The 17,508-nt window shown below is 33.0% G+C and overlaps 1 protein-coding gene across 1 annotated transcript; it reads right to left on the bottom strand.

Moving 5' to 3' along the window:
* Positions 1-655: 655 nt before the first annotated feature.
* Positions 656-17,060, bottom strand: LOC144853829 (protein PRRC1-like). The gene is made up of 7 exons (XM_078711677.1): positions 16,965-17,060; positions 14,128-14,209; positions 6,940-7,199; positions 4,887-5,042; positions 4,704-4,758; positions 4,021-4,288; positions 656-3,654 (listed from the first exon to the last, which is right to left on the bottom strand). Exons 2-7 carry the CDS (start codon positions 14,195-14,197, stop codon positions 3,342-3,344), a joined length of 1,122 nt encoding a protein of 373 aa, XP_078567803.1. The 5' UTR covers positions 14,198-14,209; positions 16,965-17,060; the 3' UTR covers positions 656-3,341.
* Between the last annotated feature and the right edge of the window lie 448 nt (positions 17,061-17,508).

Here is a 17,508-nt window from a genome sequence, read left to right as displayed (position 1 = left end):
TCCTTATTTTCACAGCGTTTTGAGACTTCTTTTTTGCGCTTTAAAAATTATAATATAACTATTAAAAAAAGAACTTAACTACATTTTTATTTTTTTATTTGCTGGTACATTGATGCACCATCACCTACTTAGCTTTAAAAATTAATATGAAATTGCATTTTCTAGTTAGGAGTGATGGGTGATAAATACTTGAGTTTATTATGTGATATGCTGTTTATTTTTATTACAATTATACCAGTAGGTTTATCACATGATTAACTTATGGCTCTATATACATTTAGAACTCAATATAACTGTATAACTGTTGACATCTATCCTACACAGTGCAATGTATAGAGGGTTGCATATATTTGTGGTTTCTTGCTTTTCCTTCATCCAATCTACATGGTCCAATCTACTTTTTTTTTTCGAAATAAAAGATGAATGAAATGAATGTACATACAGTATATGACACAAGTTGAGGTATATGCTGAAAGTCCAATATTTAAGACTAAAAAGGAGGTAACACTACACTGAGATGTACAGTTTTCATTTGGCATAATTGATTGGAGACTTTTAGTTTAGAGTATAGTTTTTCTGTTGAGTATTTAGTACAAGAATATTTACCCAACGAAAAAACATGTTATAACGTTTACCATTCTGGTAAAAAAAAACAGATTTCTTATTGAGCACTTGTTTACCTCATCAAATATAACTTGTAAAATTTATGTAAACTTTTATTTAATATTTTCACAGAAAAAACGACTGAATGATGGCAAGAGTAAAAACAGAATAAAAGACATTTTTTAACTTAACTTGTAATTAATAAAGCCTGGATCAAATTCTAAACCTCTCAAGAATAAAAATTTGTAGGAATTTATTTGTGATACTGTGAATGTTAAAGCTGCTTTTAACAGTACATGACCGAGAATAGTCACCGGGGGAATATGGTGTGAAATTAGTGGGTAGGATTATGCTGGGGTTGCATTAACATTGGAATTAACCCTGTCCTGTGTCCAGATTTAGCCTTATACTCGAGAATGGGATTATACTCGGCCATAAGGCAGTAATTAATTTAAACTTAGTTTAATAAAAGCTGCTGAACATTATTATTTATGGTAGGAAAACACTGCATTTTCATACAGTATTATCAGTTACCAATTAATTACCAATTATGGTCTTTTGTAAGTAATACTGTAATTAATAACCATAGGAATATTTTCAATGCATTTTTTACTTACAGAAAGTAATAGATGTTAGGAAAATTAATGTGTATTAAACTATTCAGTGTAACATACTGTTTAAATGCTCACAAAGTGTACCATTCATTCAGTTACTAAAGCCATAGGCCATTTTTATTTCAAGATATAATTCTGCATACATGTAAAATACTGTATTTCATCCATTTTATGTTTCCCTTAACACTTTGACTGCCAGAGGTTTTTTCAGTTTGAAACTGCCACCGCCAGCGTTTTTAGCTAATTTCAATGTTTTTATTAAAGCTGATTGAAACTATGTATGTGATCTGATTGATATATAATTTAGACTAAAATAATCATAAAGATTTTAGCTTTACAATGGTACCAAGAACGATTTTCAAATCACAATATGTAAATCACAATAGTAAAATAAAGTAACCCACTTTTTTAGTTTTTCGTAGTTTCGCGCAAGAAAGTAGAGATATTTGCGATTTTGTACAAGACATCACAATATGAAAATATCGCCCGGTGAGATCAACAAAGTAAAGTTACTTACACGGCATCGATATGCCTATAAAAACAAGTTATCATCAATATCTAAAAATGTATTACATTTTATAAATCTTACGTCAGTTTTGCCAAAATCCACATTTGCGACTAGGCCTGGAGTACACTTAGACTAGTAATCTGATGATAATATCCATACCATTTCTAAACAGGTCACTTAGTGAAACACCGAAACAATTAGGGTATACATACAATAATAAAATCAAATATCATATTCAAAATGACACATTATTTTTTATTCAGATAACAAACAAACATGCCAATCCACAAAAACCATTGTAATGCTTCGGCGGCCTAGCTAGTGCGGCCGATACACGATGCGCCAAGCCATCGCTCTTTACAGGGTATGTTGATGTTTCGACAGGTACCGTTTTGACCATCGTTCGTAACCAGATTAGTTACTTTCAAATAGTAAAATATGTACGGTCCAGACCGAATATAGTGTCCATATTGATAGTATATACCAATAATTATTCGTATCTACCTGATTTCGTAAAAAAACGCGAAACACGTGTTTCCAAACACGAAGATCTCAGTGTTTGGCAGTCAAAGTGTTAAAGCTGGACTAAATTGTTTTATAAATGTCTATCCTGAATTATACAAAATGTTTGTCCCACACCACTCTACATTCAATGTAAGGATCATATGTTCTGTGGGATACATGCAAAAATGCATTTAGCATTAATTACAAATTTTTGAATAATTTGTGAACTGTGTAGTTCGCGACTTGACATAGTTTCAAATACTTTTTACACCATTTCTAAAGGATTATTAAGTATAAATAAAACGCCCCATACCCCAGAGTACATGCCTTTTCTTTAGCAGTCCTTATTCTGCCATCAAAATGACAAATAATGAATCTAAAGTGTCAACATTTATTACTTTCACTGTTGCAAGTATAAAGTTTTTGTAAGAAATAAAGATAAAACTACCCGAAACAAACCCCTAAAACAAAGAAAATTAGACTACAAAACAATGCAAATTATAAACAAATAAGAATAAATTTAGTTGCATCAGATTTGCAAATTGAAACATTACATTTTAACTGTTATGTTCCGTCTTCAACAATGCTACACATCTGTTATATATATTGCATACATAAAGATGAAGGAATAGCTATTTTCCAAATGTTTGCCACTTCTTTCTGGCTGTTTAATACTTTACCGTTTTGATTTAGCTTTCTACTTTCTATTTGTATCTTCATTGATACCCACAGAATTGTCATTTTCCCCCCAAGTAATTTGCCTTTGTATTTATATACATACATACTGATATATAAATATTATATACTGTACTGTAGAATTAAAAACAAAAATGCTCCATTAAATTATCTAATATTAATTTCAACCCTTTCATACTACTTTTTACTTTTCACGTAGTACTGTAATAAAATTGAGAGAATCAAGAGAAATTATATAAAGGGGATGAATTCAAAACAAAAATTAATTACCAAAAAAGCCAGCAAAGCTGATGATATTTGAGATATGAATATAAATCCAAATTTTATATAAATATAGTTTGTTGCTTTTTTACATGTTCTCTACATATAAATAATTCTGATGTAACATCTTCCACATGTTTGACCTACCTAAAACTTTACCATGATTTGTGAGGAACTTTCTGTTTGTATAAACCTGCTAACATTACTGCACTGCTAAAGATCATATCCCTACGTGACATTCCTGTAAATGAATAGTGCCAATCCGTTCGGCTTATTCCGGGGTTGCTTCTTTCGATGACCTCTCCTACCGTTACTGCTAATCCTGACCATCGAAGATTGTAGTCTGGTGGTGTGTTTGTTTGAGCTTGTTGCACAAATTGAGAGGGAATAGGTGTTGCTTGTGTAAACACCTCTAAATTGATATTATATTTGGGATCTTGCAAAACTATGCAGCCAATATCAAACCATCTGTAAAAATACAACATTTTCAAATTATCCACTATAAAAATTAAAATAGTATACAACTAATGAATGTTTTATGAGTGGAATGGAGCAACTATTTCATGAGTTGAGCATGAACTCGTACATTACATTTACCATTATAGTATTATAGTAATATTCAGACTTACTTAGGTGTTGTTTGACCATTAATTATATATCCAACAACTCTCTCAAAAGTGACACATTTGAAAACAAATTATAACGGATCTCATCTTCATTTTGTGTTTTACTTTACTTCTTTTTTTTATTTCTTAGAAACAATTGTATTAGACACTATATATTATTATTATTTAATTAACATTAACATTAAAGACCATTGTCCAAAATACTTACTTATCAGGTAACAATTCTACAATAAAACTTTCTACAGCCACTAGGCACTGTTTCTCATCAACTAATGAATTTCTCCTAAGATTCTCTATTCGTTCCTCTGCACCTTTCAGTCCAGCTGCATAGCCTTCTGGTTGTGGTGCAATATTTGAGCTGCTAGCCTGCCCAAAAACAGTTGCACGGCCAAATATCTTCTGAAATGCGTCTCTAATGGCTGCCACCTTGACCTCCTTATCAGACGCGACAATTACTTCAATATCACCACCTGAATCTAAAAAGAAATAAACCACATTTTTAAAGTGACAAGCATTTAATTGTTTTAATTAGTTTTTTCCTACAATTGCCAATCATGCTGATGATTGATAATCCTCTTTTGTCCCATTGAGACATATGTGATCCTATTTCCCCAATTGTAATTTCCGTGAAAAAATGATTGAACTGGTAGGATTGCTGTATGACAAACAATTGAGGAAAGACACTAAAATAGACCAGAACCCTATACTTTTCAAAAGATGGACTGGGTTCTTTTAAGTTCACACAAACTAGGTGTGTAAACAGGACCTTCCAGTTTTAATACTTTTTTTAGAGAACTATTAATATTATGGCTATGGTTTTGTATTTGTCTTAACCAGCCACTCATGGACTTAACAATTGAGGATTAATAAAAAAAAATATAGAAAACTTACGTATGATTGGGGCCATGCCTGGATCTAGTGTAGTGATTACACTATCAACAGAGTTCTAAAAAAAGAATAGGGATGTTCCAAATGAGGGGCTATACTATAATAATAAATCCTTTTTCAATGTCAATTGCATTTAAAACTATGTTTCAGATTGATAGGACACTTGAAATGCAGTAGTTTTCATACCTTAGTTTTTTCCATAACTTTCTTTACTATACTAGACCCCCAACCAAAAAATAGACCACTGCCTTCTCCAGTTTGCTGCTGATTCAGGTCTGGAAGTGAGTCAAATGGTACATTGACCGATGCATTTCCTCCGAATGATGGTTGAGAAGATGGATTCTGAAATTTAAAAGAGAGTGAAAATTAATAACTGGAACTCTGAATTTAACAAAATTTTTAAAATAATTTATTACTTATAAATTGCATAGTGTTGATAAAAGAGACCATGAAAAAGGTGCTGCTACTAGATTTTCTTACAAATCAAAAATTAGCAGATGTACATGATTGATTCTAAATAAAACCACTTCAGAAACCAGTATTTGAATGTTTTTTTTAATACTACATTTTAATGACAAAAATGTTTAGATAAATGTTTTCACACATTTCCAATGCTACGGTCAGTTAAACTCAGTTTAAACTGATGATTTTAATGATGACTGTAATTGGTTATCCGTAACTTTGTTGCGAATAACCCTTGTGATTGTCAAAGATCATCTGTTTTTTTTCCTTATTAGTTATCCACACACAGTTATCCATAAATCCTTGTTATTGCATGAAATCATCTTTCTTTTTTTTTTAAGTTATCCGCACATTGGGATTGAAAATTGCATGTTTCACACAAAGTTAAATTTTTTTTAATGCGAAAAATTAATTTTTAATTGCACATCTAAAAAATTCCCACATGCGCAAACTTTTTTTGCGCTCAGAGTATTAAAAACATGTTTTTTTCACTTTTCTAGTAATTAACAAACAAAAATTAGACCATTTCCACTTGAAATGACATCATACGAGCACATTGCAATAGACAATTTGCACATAAAAAATTTACAAAATATTGTTAAAATCATGCCTATTTTTAATCTATTATAGCTCCTCAGGATCAACCGTGACCCAAATTGTTTTTACTTATAATGCAAGTGGATAAGTTGTAGATGTGAATTCATGCAAAATTGTTACCACTCGGATGTTATGACGTCATTGTATGGCCACCCAAATATAAAATATAGGATTTTTGCCTCTTTCATCATAGCTCATCATATTTAATAGAACGCATCTCGCTTATCCGTAACTTAATTTCTCCCACATATTAATATTTGTTTGCTCAATCAATTATTTTTTGTATTAGTTACAAACATTTTAATTTTGATGATGTCATCATGTTCAGATATTCATGTGAATAACGTGGGTTACTTATTTTCATCTTTACAGTAAATTTCAATATGTTATAGCTCCTCACAATAAAAACTGAAGACTTATTATTAAAACGTTTTCTGGAAGCTGTTGAATTGTAGATACGAATTCATATTTAACATTTTATTACATTAATAATGTGGATATCGTTTCTAGAGCCTCCACATTTGCTTTCATTATGTACAGTATTCTTAAGAAAGCTAATGTTGCATGTGTTGACTTAATCACAATGTATCACCGGTATTAGAATATGCTGCATCTGTTTGGCATGGCGCTTTGTCTCGATCTAATTATAAAGCTAATTGAAAGAGTCCAGAAAAGGGCCTTTCGCGTTATTTTAGGGTCTGACTATATCAATTATGATAATGCTCTTTCAATTATTGATATTCCCTCACTGATGAATTCAGAGATATGAATTGAAATTTAAGACTGAGAGGTAATAGAAAGTCACCTATACCCACGTTGGTCCAGATTATAAATAAGTATCATACTGTAGTTGATGATCATTTTAAATAATTAACTAGCATGTACCTGATCTAATTTTACCTCTTTCGTCTAATGTGCAATAGGTACTCTCAATCGAATTAATTTTAAACATTTTATTGGTTGTCGGTTGATTTTCCCTTATGTTTTGTATGACTATTTCGTGTTTGAATGTTTTTTGTATAAATTTTTATTACTTAATGTTTTGATATTTTTCCAGCGTTGCCTCTTATGTTAATGTTTGATGTTTTAGTGTACTTTTTATTCATTATTTTTGTAAATGCAAAATTTCAGCTTCTGCTGTTTTTGTATATGTTTTTTTATACCAAAATAAATATCCTACCTGCATATTACTTGGATTACCAACACCAGATTGACCATAACTAGATTGTGGCATGGTACCCATTGGTGGCTGTGTAAAACTTGTTGCAGGTTGTGGTGGTGGCATAAAGGGAGTTGTAGTAGCATGGCTAGCCATTGTAGAAGGTGTGAATATTTGAGGGCTAACTTGTGAAGGTGGTGGTGGTGTGAAATACTGTGGTGGTCCTGCAAGATTTTCTGGTACTACTGGGGTTGACAAGGTTGTTGGTAATGTAACTGGTTCTGAAATATTAATAGATGAAAGTCGAATAATAATACTGCCTTTTCTAACCACAGGGATGATGTCTAAAAAACATTATGGGATAAACATTGAACAGAAATCTACACACAATACAAACATGTTTTGAGTTGAGATACAACATTTGGTGAAAAGCATCCAGTGTACGTGGGCCAAAATATATTTCAACCTAAGTTCATTTCAAGCACTATCTAAATCCTAAATGTTTACCCAACCCAAGTCTATGTCAGGCGCGGATTTAAGGGGGGGTGGGGGGGGGGGGGGTGCCACTGTCACTTTTGTTGGATTGTGACTTGTTTACAAACTCCAACGCCTAGAATAAAGCCTGTACTAATAAGCAAAAAGTTACAAGGTTCACGATAATAATAGCATATTTGTTTTTATTTACGAATATTGCTCTTGGCACGACAGTGCGTGGGGTTACGTTTGTTCGCGGTTCTCGTATATTCGCCCTACCCCCCGCAAAAATAATGCTGGAACCGCCCCTGTATGTCTTGTCAGTCAGCCTTAAATGTTACAATTACCCTTACCTAAAGGACATAAAGGATCTCAATTATGTTACCCACAGATAGTAATACATACTATACATTAGCTAGAGTAGTCATAGATTTAACCAGACTTAATACTTACTATTTAATAATTACCTAGAGTAGTTATAGACTTAATATTTACTACTCAATAGTTAACTAGAGTAGTCATAAGTGATCCATATGATCGCGATTTTGAACAAAAATAGTTCCTACCAAAAAAGATCTACAGTAGTGTATAACATTTTCTTTCAAGGGAAATAAGATCCTCTGATAATTATCGCCCGTACACATGTTTTGCAATACATGGACATCCTCGAAGCAAAATATACCATTTTCAGTACGTGGTTTTTACCACCACAAGAGCCTCATAATGTATTGCGACGCATGGTGTAGAGTGTCGGAAAATTAATCTTATAGTTTGTGCCCTTTGTGTCATTTATTGTAGAATATCTTATTTTAAACGTCAATTGAACAAGATTTTATCAAGCAGAAAAGCAAGTATACAATGTTCTTTAGATATCCAAAGGCAAAATACTGAAAAAATGACAATGCTGTGGGTATTAGTGGCTGGATCTCAATGGAGATACAACAAAAAAAGTGAAAAGCTAAATCACGATAAAGTAAAACAGCCAGAAAAGTTATCACAGCTTTCAGGCAACACTAGCCCTTCATCAGTGCAAGTGAAGGTACTTGGACAAAGATAGATAGATATATTAGGCAAGCACTGCCCGAGTGGACAGGAATAAAAGAAATAAAACAAAAGAGGTACAAGGCTGGTGAATAGAGGGTGGAGATAGTATTTGGTAGAAACAAAGAAGATAGCTTGGTAGATATAAACAATTTTGGAATAAAAATTAGTTAGATAGAAATGTACCAAAGAATTTTAATAAGCTTGTTTAATGGAAGCCGATACCGAATAGGAGTCTTCCGTTTTGGCAACTTGTGATTTGAGCGTAGTGAGTGCAGCGAGAAGTGTACACAAAACAAGACCGCTAGGCCTAATATGGCCTCGCTTATATTAGCCTAGCTTGGTTATAATAAAAGGTAGGTGGATGCAGTTTATGGAAGTCACCAGACGGGTCAACCATCACAAAATTAATACCATTGGCGACCATTAATTTTCATCCCTGATATGACTACTCTAGTTAACTATTCAAATTGAATAGTAAATATTAAGTCAGGTTAAGGCTATGACTGCTCTAGCTAACTATTAAATATATATATATATATAAATAAATGTTCGGTTCAATGTAACCGTCTAAAAGTATATATATATATACTGTTTACAAAAAACATTTAAAAAAGATTTAAAGTTTCTGATCAGTCTCATTTTACAGCTCCAAGGTACTTCCATGTAACTTTGTGTCTTGCTACTTTTCGAAGTCTCTGGACACCACGATGATTTGCCAGCTTGAAACCGCAGGCCTTTAGGTCTTTTCACAGAACTCCAAGAAGATTTGTTTTGTGACGACCACGTCTGCCTAGTTGGCGGCATCCAAAATCTGCAAATGACAGAGCCCGGTATGCAGGTGATGTTTCTTTCATTCTGAGGACATCATGGCCAAACATTGGCCATGGTGATTGAGACACTCGCTCAGATAATGAGTTTACATCGGTAATGATATAAAGATCTCTGTTCTTTATGATGGCAGGCCACTTGATATTTAAAATATGACGTCGATGTGGCGGCGATGTGCGATGTCAAAATCATCTAGTACGCTTTTAGGAAGGGACCAGCTACTACAATTGTATAGCATGATAGAGACTACATAGAATATTATTCGTCTCTGAAGGGAAATGCTTCTTCTCCACATCCATAAAAAAAACCATTAAATCGCAAGTCCAAGGCTGAAAATTTAACCTTTAAACCATAGTGGCCAGTAGGGCCATTTGAAGTTGAAGGATGGTCGCCCTGGCCTGGCTAAACCATAGTAAGTGATCCATATGATCGCGATTTTGAAAAAAAATAGTTCCTACCAAAAAGATCTAGTGTATACCATTTTCTTAAAATAAGATAAATAACACAAACTCGGGCACAAATTATAAGTTTAATTTTCCGACACTCTACACCACGCGTCGCAATACATCATGAGGCTCGTGTGGTGGTAAAAACTAATGTACTGAAAATGGTATAGTTTGTTTCGGGGATGTCCATGATTGAATACACACAGTACAGTATGTATTGCAAAACATGTGTACGGGCGATAATTATCAGAGGATTTTATTTCCCTTGAAAGAAAATGGTATACACTACTGTAGATCTTTTTGGTAGGAACTATTTTTTTTCAAAATCGCGATCATATGGATCACTTACTATGGTTTAAATTTTCAGCCCTGGTCATGGACTTAACCAGACTAATACTTACTATTTAATAGTTAGCTAGAGTAGTCATGGACTTAACCAGACTTAATACTTACTATTTAATAGTTAGCTAGAGTAGTCAGAGACTTAACCAGACTGAATAATTTAATACTTACTATTTTCATAAGCACTTACAATGAATACTATGTTCTGCATCATCCACTATGAATCCGCTATGAATAAGACGCTTCTAATAATACGAATTATTGATTACAAGGTAAACCTAATATTCACGATGTTCTACTTCATTTATTACTCATAATAATTATGAAATGAATATTAATTAGATGGTTATGCCTCAGGGCACACTAAGTCCCTAGATGTTATAGGTATTTCAGAACCAGTCAATTATTTTTTTCATCGAGAAAATAAATAATGAATAATTATTTATTTCATTAAAGTGATAGACTGTGATAATTTTAAAATATAACTATATTTGAACTCGTCACTATAGATAGGTTATCCGCCGTACAAATGCCACATGCACGTCATACGTTAGAATATTACACACAGAAAAATGATTATGCCATTATGACCTGAAGAAAATAAAATGTTGTTAGTGTGCTCTCTATTTTGTGTCTAAGTCTATTTCTTTTATTCCTGTCCACCCAGGCAGCACTTGCCAGTTCTTATACTATGAAGTTATCCAAATTCCTTCACTTGCACTGATGAAGGGCTAGTGTTGCCCGAAAGCTCTGCTAACTCTTCTGGCTGTTTTACTTTATCGTTTTGATTTAGCTTTTCGCTTTTTCTTTTTTGTATCTCCATTGAGATCCAGCCACTAATACCCACAGCATTGTCATTTTTTCAGTAATTTGCCTTTGGATTTACAGTATATACTTTTTTTATATGTTGTTTCTAACATATTGAAGATAATTTTTAAAAAAATTATTCAAAATGTCCACCATCATCCACAAGGTAAAATTCAAAGTCAAAATGTATGTCAAAGTTTCATAGATGTTTGTTATTTTTCTAAATTGAAAAGTAAAGGTAGATTTAGATTTCTTATTCAATGCTCTTTCTAAAACTATAAAAATTATAAAAATCTGGTTACTATAAGCGGAGATATTAGGGTTTGAAGGTCGATTTTGTCAAATTTGGGTGTGGCATATCTCCGAAAATAATGGTCCGATTTCGTTAAAATTTGAGATTTCGCCATGAGAGTGCACAACGAACATGAATACCAATTTTCATTAAAATCCGAGTCGGACGGGTTAAACCCATTGAGTGATTTGGTACGGAATGACCCTAATGTGGAAACGCTACCAAGAGAGCATAGTGGGAATGATATACGCAGCCAATAGTCTTTTCAAAGCATTCAATTCATTCAAAACATTTCACTCAAAAATATTTCATTCATATTGCGTCATTCAATTCATATCGATGCATTTCATTGACATATTGTGTCATAAAATTCATATCATCGAAATTTTGCGTAAACGGCGTTCCATAGAGGTGAGATATAGGTATATTTTAAACAGATAATAAAGCTAGCGTTTTCAGTTGCCATCTATATCTGTAGGCCTACAATCAACTTTATTATTGCAGTTCAACCACCACCCACACCACCACTCCTCCCCCTCAATGTCATGGGTAGCGTTGTAAAGCCAGTACTTCTTATTTCAATTTATCAGACAGTTAAAATATATAACTAGAATTTAATTCGTCACTTTGACGAATTATAGGTGATCATTTTTATTATTTTATTGACATTAATATTTTTTAAACATGCACGTATTTTAAAATACAATCAGAAAATGTTGATGTATGCCATCCTATTATACGGTTATACTATAGTGCTGTGCCTATTATATGCCATATACATTATGTACAGTATATACTGTATATCTATATACAGTGTAGCATTGGTGAAATTACGGACACACATCATGTTCTAATTTTTCGGCACTGATGACATTATCAAAATAAACTTGTGGATTACAATATCGAAAGATAATGAATTGAGCAATAAAATATAACAATTGGAAGAAAATTTGGCACGTAGAAGGGCGGTGCGCGCTCTTTAAAAATTGTATAACTTCGACGAAAGAGATGAAAAAACTACTTTTTAACTTCAACTGGCCATATGATAACGTCACAACATCCGATAGGCTTAATTTCTATAATAATTCATATCTACATTTCACCAGCTCTCATAATAAGTTATAAACATCAAGGTCAACTTTAATTCAGAAGAGCTGTAAGGTATTCAAGTATACCTTGTAGGTGAAATTACGTAACCACCGTTATTTAAATTTTAAGACGTGATGACATCATCCAAATGAAAATATTGGCAACTCATAAGTAACATAATTGGTTGAGGTAGAATATATTAAAAATTTAAAGAAAATCGATCACAGATAAGCGAGTTGCGCTCTGTTGAATATGGTGGTCCATTACAAAAGGGGAAAAAACCCTATTTTAAAAATTCATGTGGCCAAATGATGACGTCATACCATTTTGTACGTCTAATGTGTATATACATTTATATCTACAACTCATTGGCTTCCAGAATAAGTTAAAAAAAATTGGGGTCATCGTGCATTCTGAAGAGTTATATTAATTTTAAAAAGGCCTTATTTTTTACTATTTTTAGCACTTTTGTACAATTAATGTGCGCATTTTGTCATTTTTAACCTGCTCGTATAGCGTTATTTTAAGTCGGAACAGACTCAAATTTGGTGAATATACTAAGGATGGTGAGTAGAATACGATTTGTAAAAAAAATTCATATTTTTTACGCATTTTAAGAATTGCGCACGCAAAAACGCATTTTTGCGCAGTAATTTTTTGAAACACGCAAATGGCCTAACTCATGCTCTAAATTGATCAAAACTTAATTTGGAGCTTTTTAAATTTTTAACGCGCAATTTCACGTGCATGACCTTGAAAAATGTAAGTTTTTATTTGTTAATATTTTTATCCTTCACCTGAAGTTTACGTATAGTGAATTTTATTGATATGTGATAAAGAGTTATGGAGATATGATTGATAGTGTGATTTCACAAAATCGCGTATTAATGACGTCACGGTTGAGTGATCACGCTGAAAAGCTTATTATGGCTAAGTTAAAGTATTTGAAAGACATTGTGAAATTTTTGTGATCATTGTTATTCAACTTTTTGAGATAATTGTTAAACAAAAGTGTACAGAAAGAAGAAGAATAATAATAATAATAATAACAATAATAATAAAGATTTTGTACAATAACAATAGGTGATCATTTTATTCTAAATGATCACCTAATTATATGTAAGCGCTGAAACACTTTTTTCACCCCAGCCATTATGGAAACATACTGCTCCCATAATGCAGCTAGTAATCAGCGCAAAGTTGTGTCGATCTAACCAGGTTCCCATTTATACACCTGGGTGGAGAGAGGCAAACGTAAGGATACAAGCAATGCAATAACAATTAAATTCTAGAATATTTATTTTGCCATAAAGAACGCAAAAACTGAACATATAGAGTACAGTGTACTATATACTGTAGTATTGAGCACCAGTAGCAGAGATGTCTGGACAATCGAGTATAATCGTTATCATCTATATGGACAACCAAGACGAGTGCTAGAAAATGGCGAAAATCCGGTACTTTTCTTATCAGAAGCAAATCATCAAATCCTTTTATCAGTTTGTTTTTATATATAATCTGGATAATATATATTGAAATGGTTCAAGCAGTGCAATAGGTAAAGATTTTTTCCTACCTAGGGGGAACCAATCTCAGCAGTATTTCTGAATTAGCCTATCTTTCAAAAAGTTGAATTTTATTTATTTTTTTTAATGTATTTTTTTATGTATTATCGAAAGTTACTTGCTTTATCGTGATTCCAAGATGGCGGCAATTCAAATTTTGATTTGGTAATAATTCGTGAGGTCAACCACTTTGCTGCCCGACTGTCACAAAGATGTAACACAATAAAAAATGACACAATGAAAAATGACCCATTCACATTTGTTATTGCACGGTCTACATCCTTGCCGTGCGATTCTAGTTGGAACTAATCTGTAGACTTACGTAACACTGGTGCGGCTGCAGGCTGCGATATTCCTACTTCTACTTTATTGTCTCCAAATTCTTCCATCATGTTTTCTTTTACCTACAAAAAAAAGTTTTATGTAAAAAGCATATAACGGGTAATATCATGGAGTAAAGAATAAGAGGAGACACAACTTGAATAGTTCAATCAGTTCACCGTATTTACCGCTTCCTTAAGGCTATGCTTGTAATGAGTATTTAATAGGTGCTAAACACTGCCGTTACGTAACCCAATTAGCAAAGATTACAATGTTTACTGCCCGCGGTCAATTTTGGTGTAAGTACACATGCGTATTAGGACGTCACAATACTCTTCCTAGGCGATGTGCGTTCAAGCGTAAAAGGTGTACTATACTGTTTGTAGACCTACTGAACTTGTATTCCGACCTTGTTTATTAATTTTTATAAAAAGCAGCGCTATTCTACTGGATATCTTTTATTAATAAATTAATAATACGAGTTTTATACGGCACCAATAAAGGAATTATATGTATATGGTTTACTGTGTACTAAATGTTGGTAATTTCTCCAGACAACTTATCATGAATCATGATGGATTAATGGGTTTAATAAGGACCAGTGGTGGTGCCAGCGTGGGGGCTACGGGGGCTGTATCCCCTCGTCGGAGAGCCTATCTCCCCCCACTCCCCTGTCTGGGAAACGCGAGTACTTTTCGTCCGGGAATATGATATACAGTAAAAATCATTCGCGTTCACTTCGTATAACTTCAGCGCCTAGAAAAACCGCGACGTTCCATTTTTTTAGTACGTCGGAGCGGAGGGCTATTGCACTTTATATGCATGCATATTGCCAGCGATCTAATAAACAATGAATAGGTACGCACTTGTCTGGCGGTTCCCCTTTGTACGAATTGTTTAACATTGGGCCTGCTCCATTGCGGTTTACGTGTGATATCATGTTTCATCCAGGGACCAGAATGTGTACTGTACTAGTTACTTTCCAGGCGAAGTTTACAGCCGCCTCAGTCGTGTACTGTGTATCGACGTACGCAATACAGCAAACGGGTACGAATAATGTTGGCGATCTATTGTTCGTATGTCCGATTTTTTAATTTTACGATTAACCGCTAGGCCTATGTACCGAACTGCACATAATCCTTTTAAACAATGGCTTATAATTACAAATAAGCATAGACTATATTTGTAATAATTTTTAACCAACACATATAATTTGTAGTTGTTGTTACGGGTTGATACTAAACGAATATTCTTGTAGTACCATTTTATACCATATTTTATAATAACGACTATCCGAAAACTAATTGATTAATTTCTTCTTTAATAAAATATTACTACTATTTCTAACGTTATTACAATTATTAATATATTAATATAGACCTACATAAAAAAAACCTATTGCTATTATTATTGATATTGTTTATTATTACTATAGGCGCGCCTATGCCTGAACCTATTAGGCCTACCGGTTACGGTATGCAATAAATATGTCCATCATTATGGGATTAAATATTATCCTTATTTAGGCTATTTATTAAATAATAATATATTACGAACTGAGGCCTACTAATTTATGTAGTAGGCCTATGTGTAGCCACAAATCGTTAAACGATATATAATTTAGTTCTACAATTTCAACTCTAAGTATGTGATCGTAAAAATCATATATTTTATGATATTAATATCATAAATAATTTAATTATACAATATCAGACTAAAGTAGAAGAATTTTAGTTTTGCTAAACGGTCATAATATAGACTGAAACATAAATTAAATGTCATATACAGTAATAAAAATAAGAAATTGTGTCGTTGGAATTCTAATATACGTATATTTTTGAATATTCATGAGAACAAATTATATAATTTTTTTCATGCGCGCATTTGCGCGCACTAAAATATGATTTTAAAATAAGTTGGAGTCTTTAATATGCTACAAAATGCACTAGGGTTCGTAAATTAAAAAGTTGCTTAAACGGTAAAATTTCGATTTACCAAATGATACGTCTATGGCTTGATAAAAAATATGATTAATTTGTTAGCTGGTATAAAAACTGCGATATCTCCGTGAAAATTTACTCGATTTTTAAACGGTTTTTTCGAGAAAAAAGCTCAAAGAACAATGAACAACTGCACAACGGTCATGCTTCACTATGATGTATTAGAAACTACTGCGCAGCCTCTGTTTACTTTTCTTGTCACCGATGTCATGCCTGGCTTCTTCCTTAATTAGGGTGTTACGTAATCAGAGCCGACTCTGCAGCGAGCTGCACGGGTAAACAGGATGTTCTTCAAAGGATCGTTATGGGAAGTTTATTATTACCCTATGCTTAAGCACTACCGCACAGCGTGATACTAATTGGATTAACTGGATAGCTAGGCCGTGTTGTGTCTCCTCTTATTCTTTACTCCATGGTAATATACTAGGCTAGTAATGTATTCAATTTTATACAAATTTGGATATTATAAATAATGAACTAAAAAATTTTGCTAATATTAATTTAATTAATAAAATAAAATGTGAGTCGAGCAGTTAATAAATGCAGGTACACTGCAAACCATATTAATATGCCTAGCTATACAATCAGCACACATGAAGATTGGCCAATCCTGGCCCGGATTGACCCAGCTGTGTGTGTGTGGTGGGGGACAGCAGCATGCTTATATAAGTGACGTGCACATGCATTAGTAGGCCTAGCCTAGCTAGCCTTATTAGCTAGGCCCGCCTACTATACTAGGCCTATAGACAAGACGGGTTTATGATTTTAGCAATTTTATTCGTTAAATTACATTTTAGATCAATCTAAGCAAAAACAACCAAATCTACGGCGTATTTACCTTACTTTTAATGCCTTTCAACGGTATCTCTCTCTCCCCTCCAAACGTTTGATTGAAAGTTTGCAAACTGAGATTTTCTTACGGACCGTACCAGTTTACGAATGACGTCATCTGGGCTGCCACGTTGTTGTGTACGAACTTTGACATACAACATAAATGTCAAAAAAGTAAAAAAAGAGTCGGCTACTTTGATATTAATTACACGCTTCAAATCTCAAGGGATTCTGAATTACGTTTCATTATCATAACGGTTAAAAATACTAAAACAATATGATTATGCGGTAATTTATAAATATCAAATCAATTAGTTAAATCTTTATTCATGCAAATGCACCTGCATCTTTTAAACCAGGTGTTGCGTATCAAATGAATATTCATCATTATAGGCATACTAAAGTTACTTGCAATAAAATAAAGTTTTACTCTAGTGAGCAATTTATTTTTAGTTATATCAATATAATCAATGTATTGTAAAAGGATTTTGTTTGTAGTATTTTATGCAATTTTGTAAATAGTGTAAAAAAAAGAAGGTACAGTAATTCAC

The sequence above is a fragment of the Antedon bifida genome, chromosome 10 (genome assembly GCF_963402885.1).
Source record: "Antedon bifida chromosome 10, ecAntBifi1.1, whole genome shotgun sequence".
NCBI lineage: Eukaryota > Metazoa > Echinodermata > Crinoidea > Comatulida > Antedonidae > Antedon > Antedon bifida.
The sequence above is the reverse complement of the archived record's forward strand: the minus strand, read 5'-3'. Positions and strand labels throughout refer to the sequence as shown.

Excerpts from the sequence above, each read along its gene's own strand:
- LOC144853829 (XM_078711677.1), bottom strand. The coding sequence starts at position 14,197 with ATGATGGAAGAATTTGGAGACAATAAAGTAGAAGTAGGAATATCGCAG. Across the intron at positions 7,200-14,127 it reads TGCAGCCGCACCAGTGTTAC|AACCAGTTACATTACCAACA; the intron begins GTAAGTCTACAG and ends TTAATATTTCAG. Across the intron at positions 3,655-4,020 it reads GTAGAATTGTTACCTGATAA|ATGGTTTGATATTGGCTGCA; the intron begins GTAAGTATTTTG and ends GTATTTTTACAG.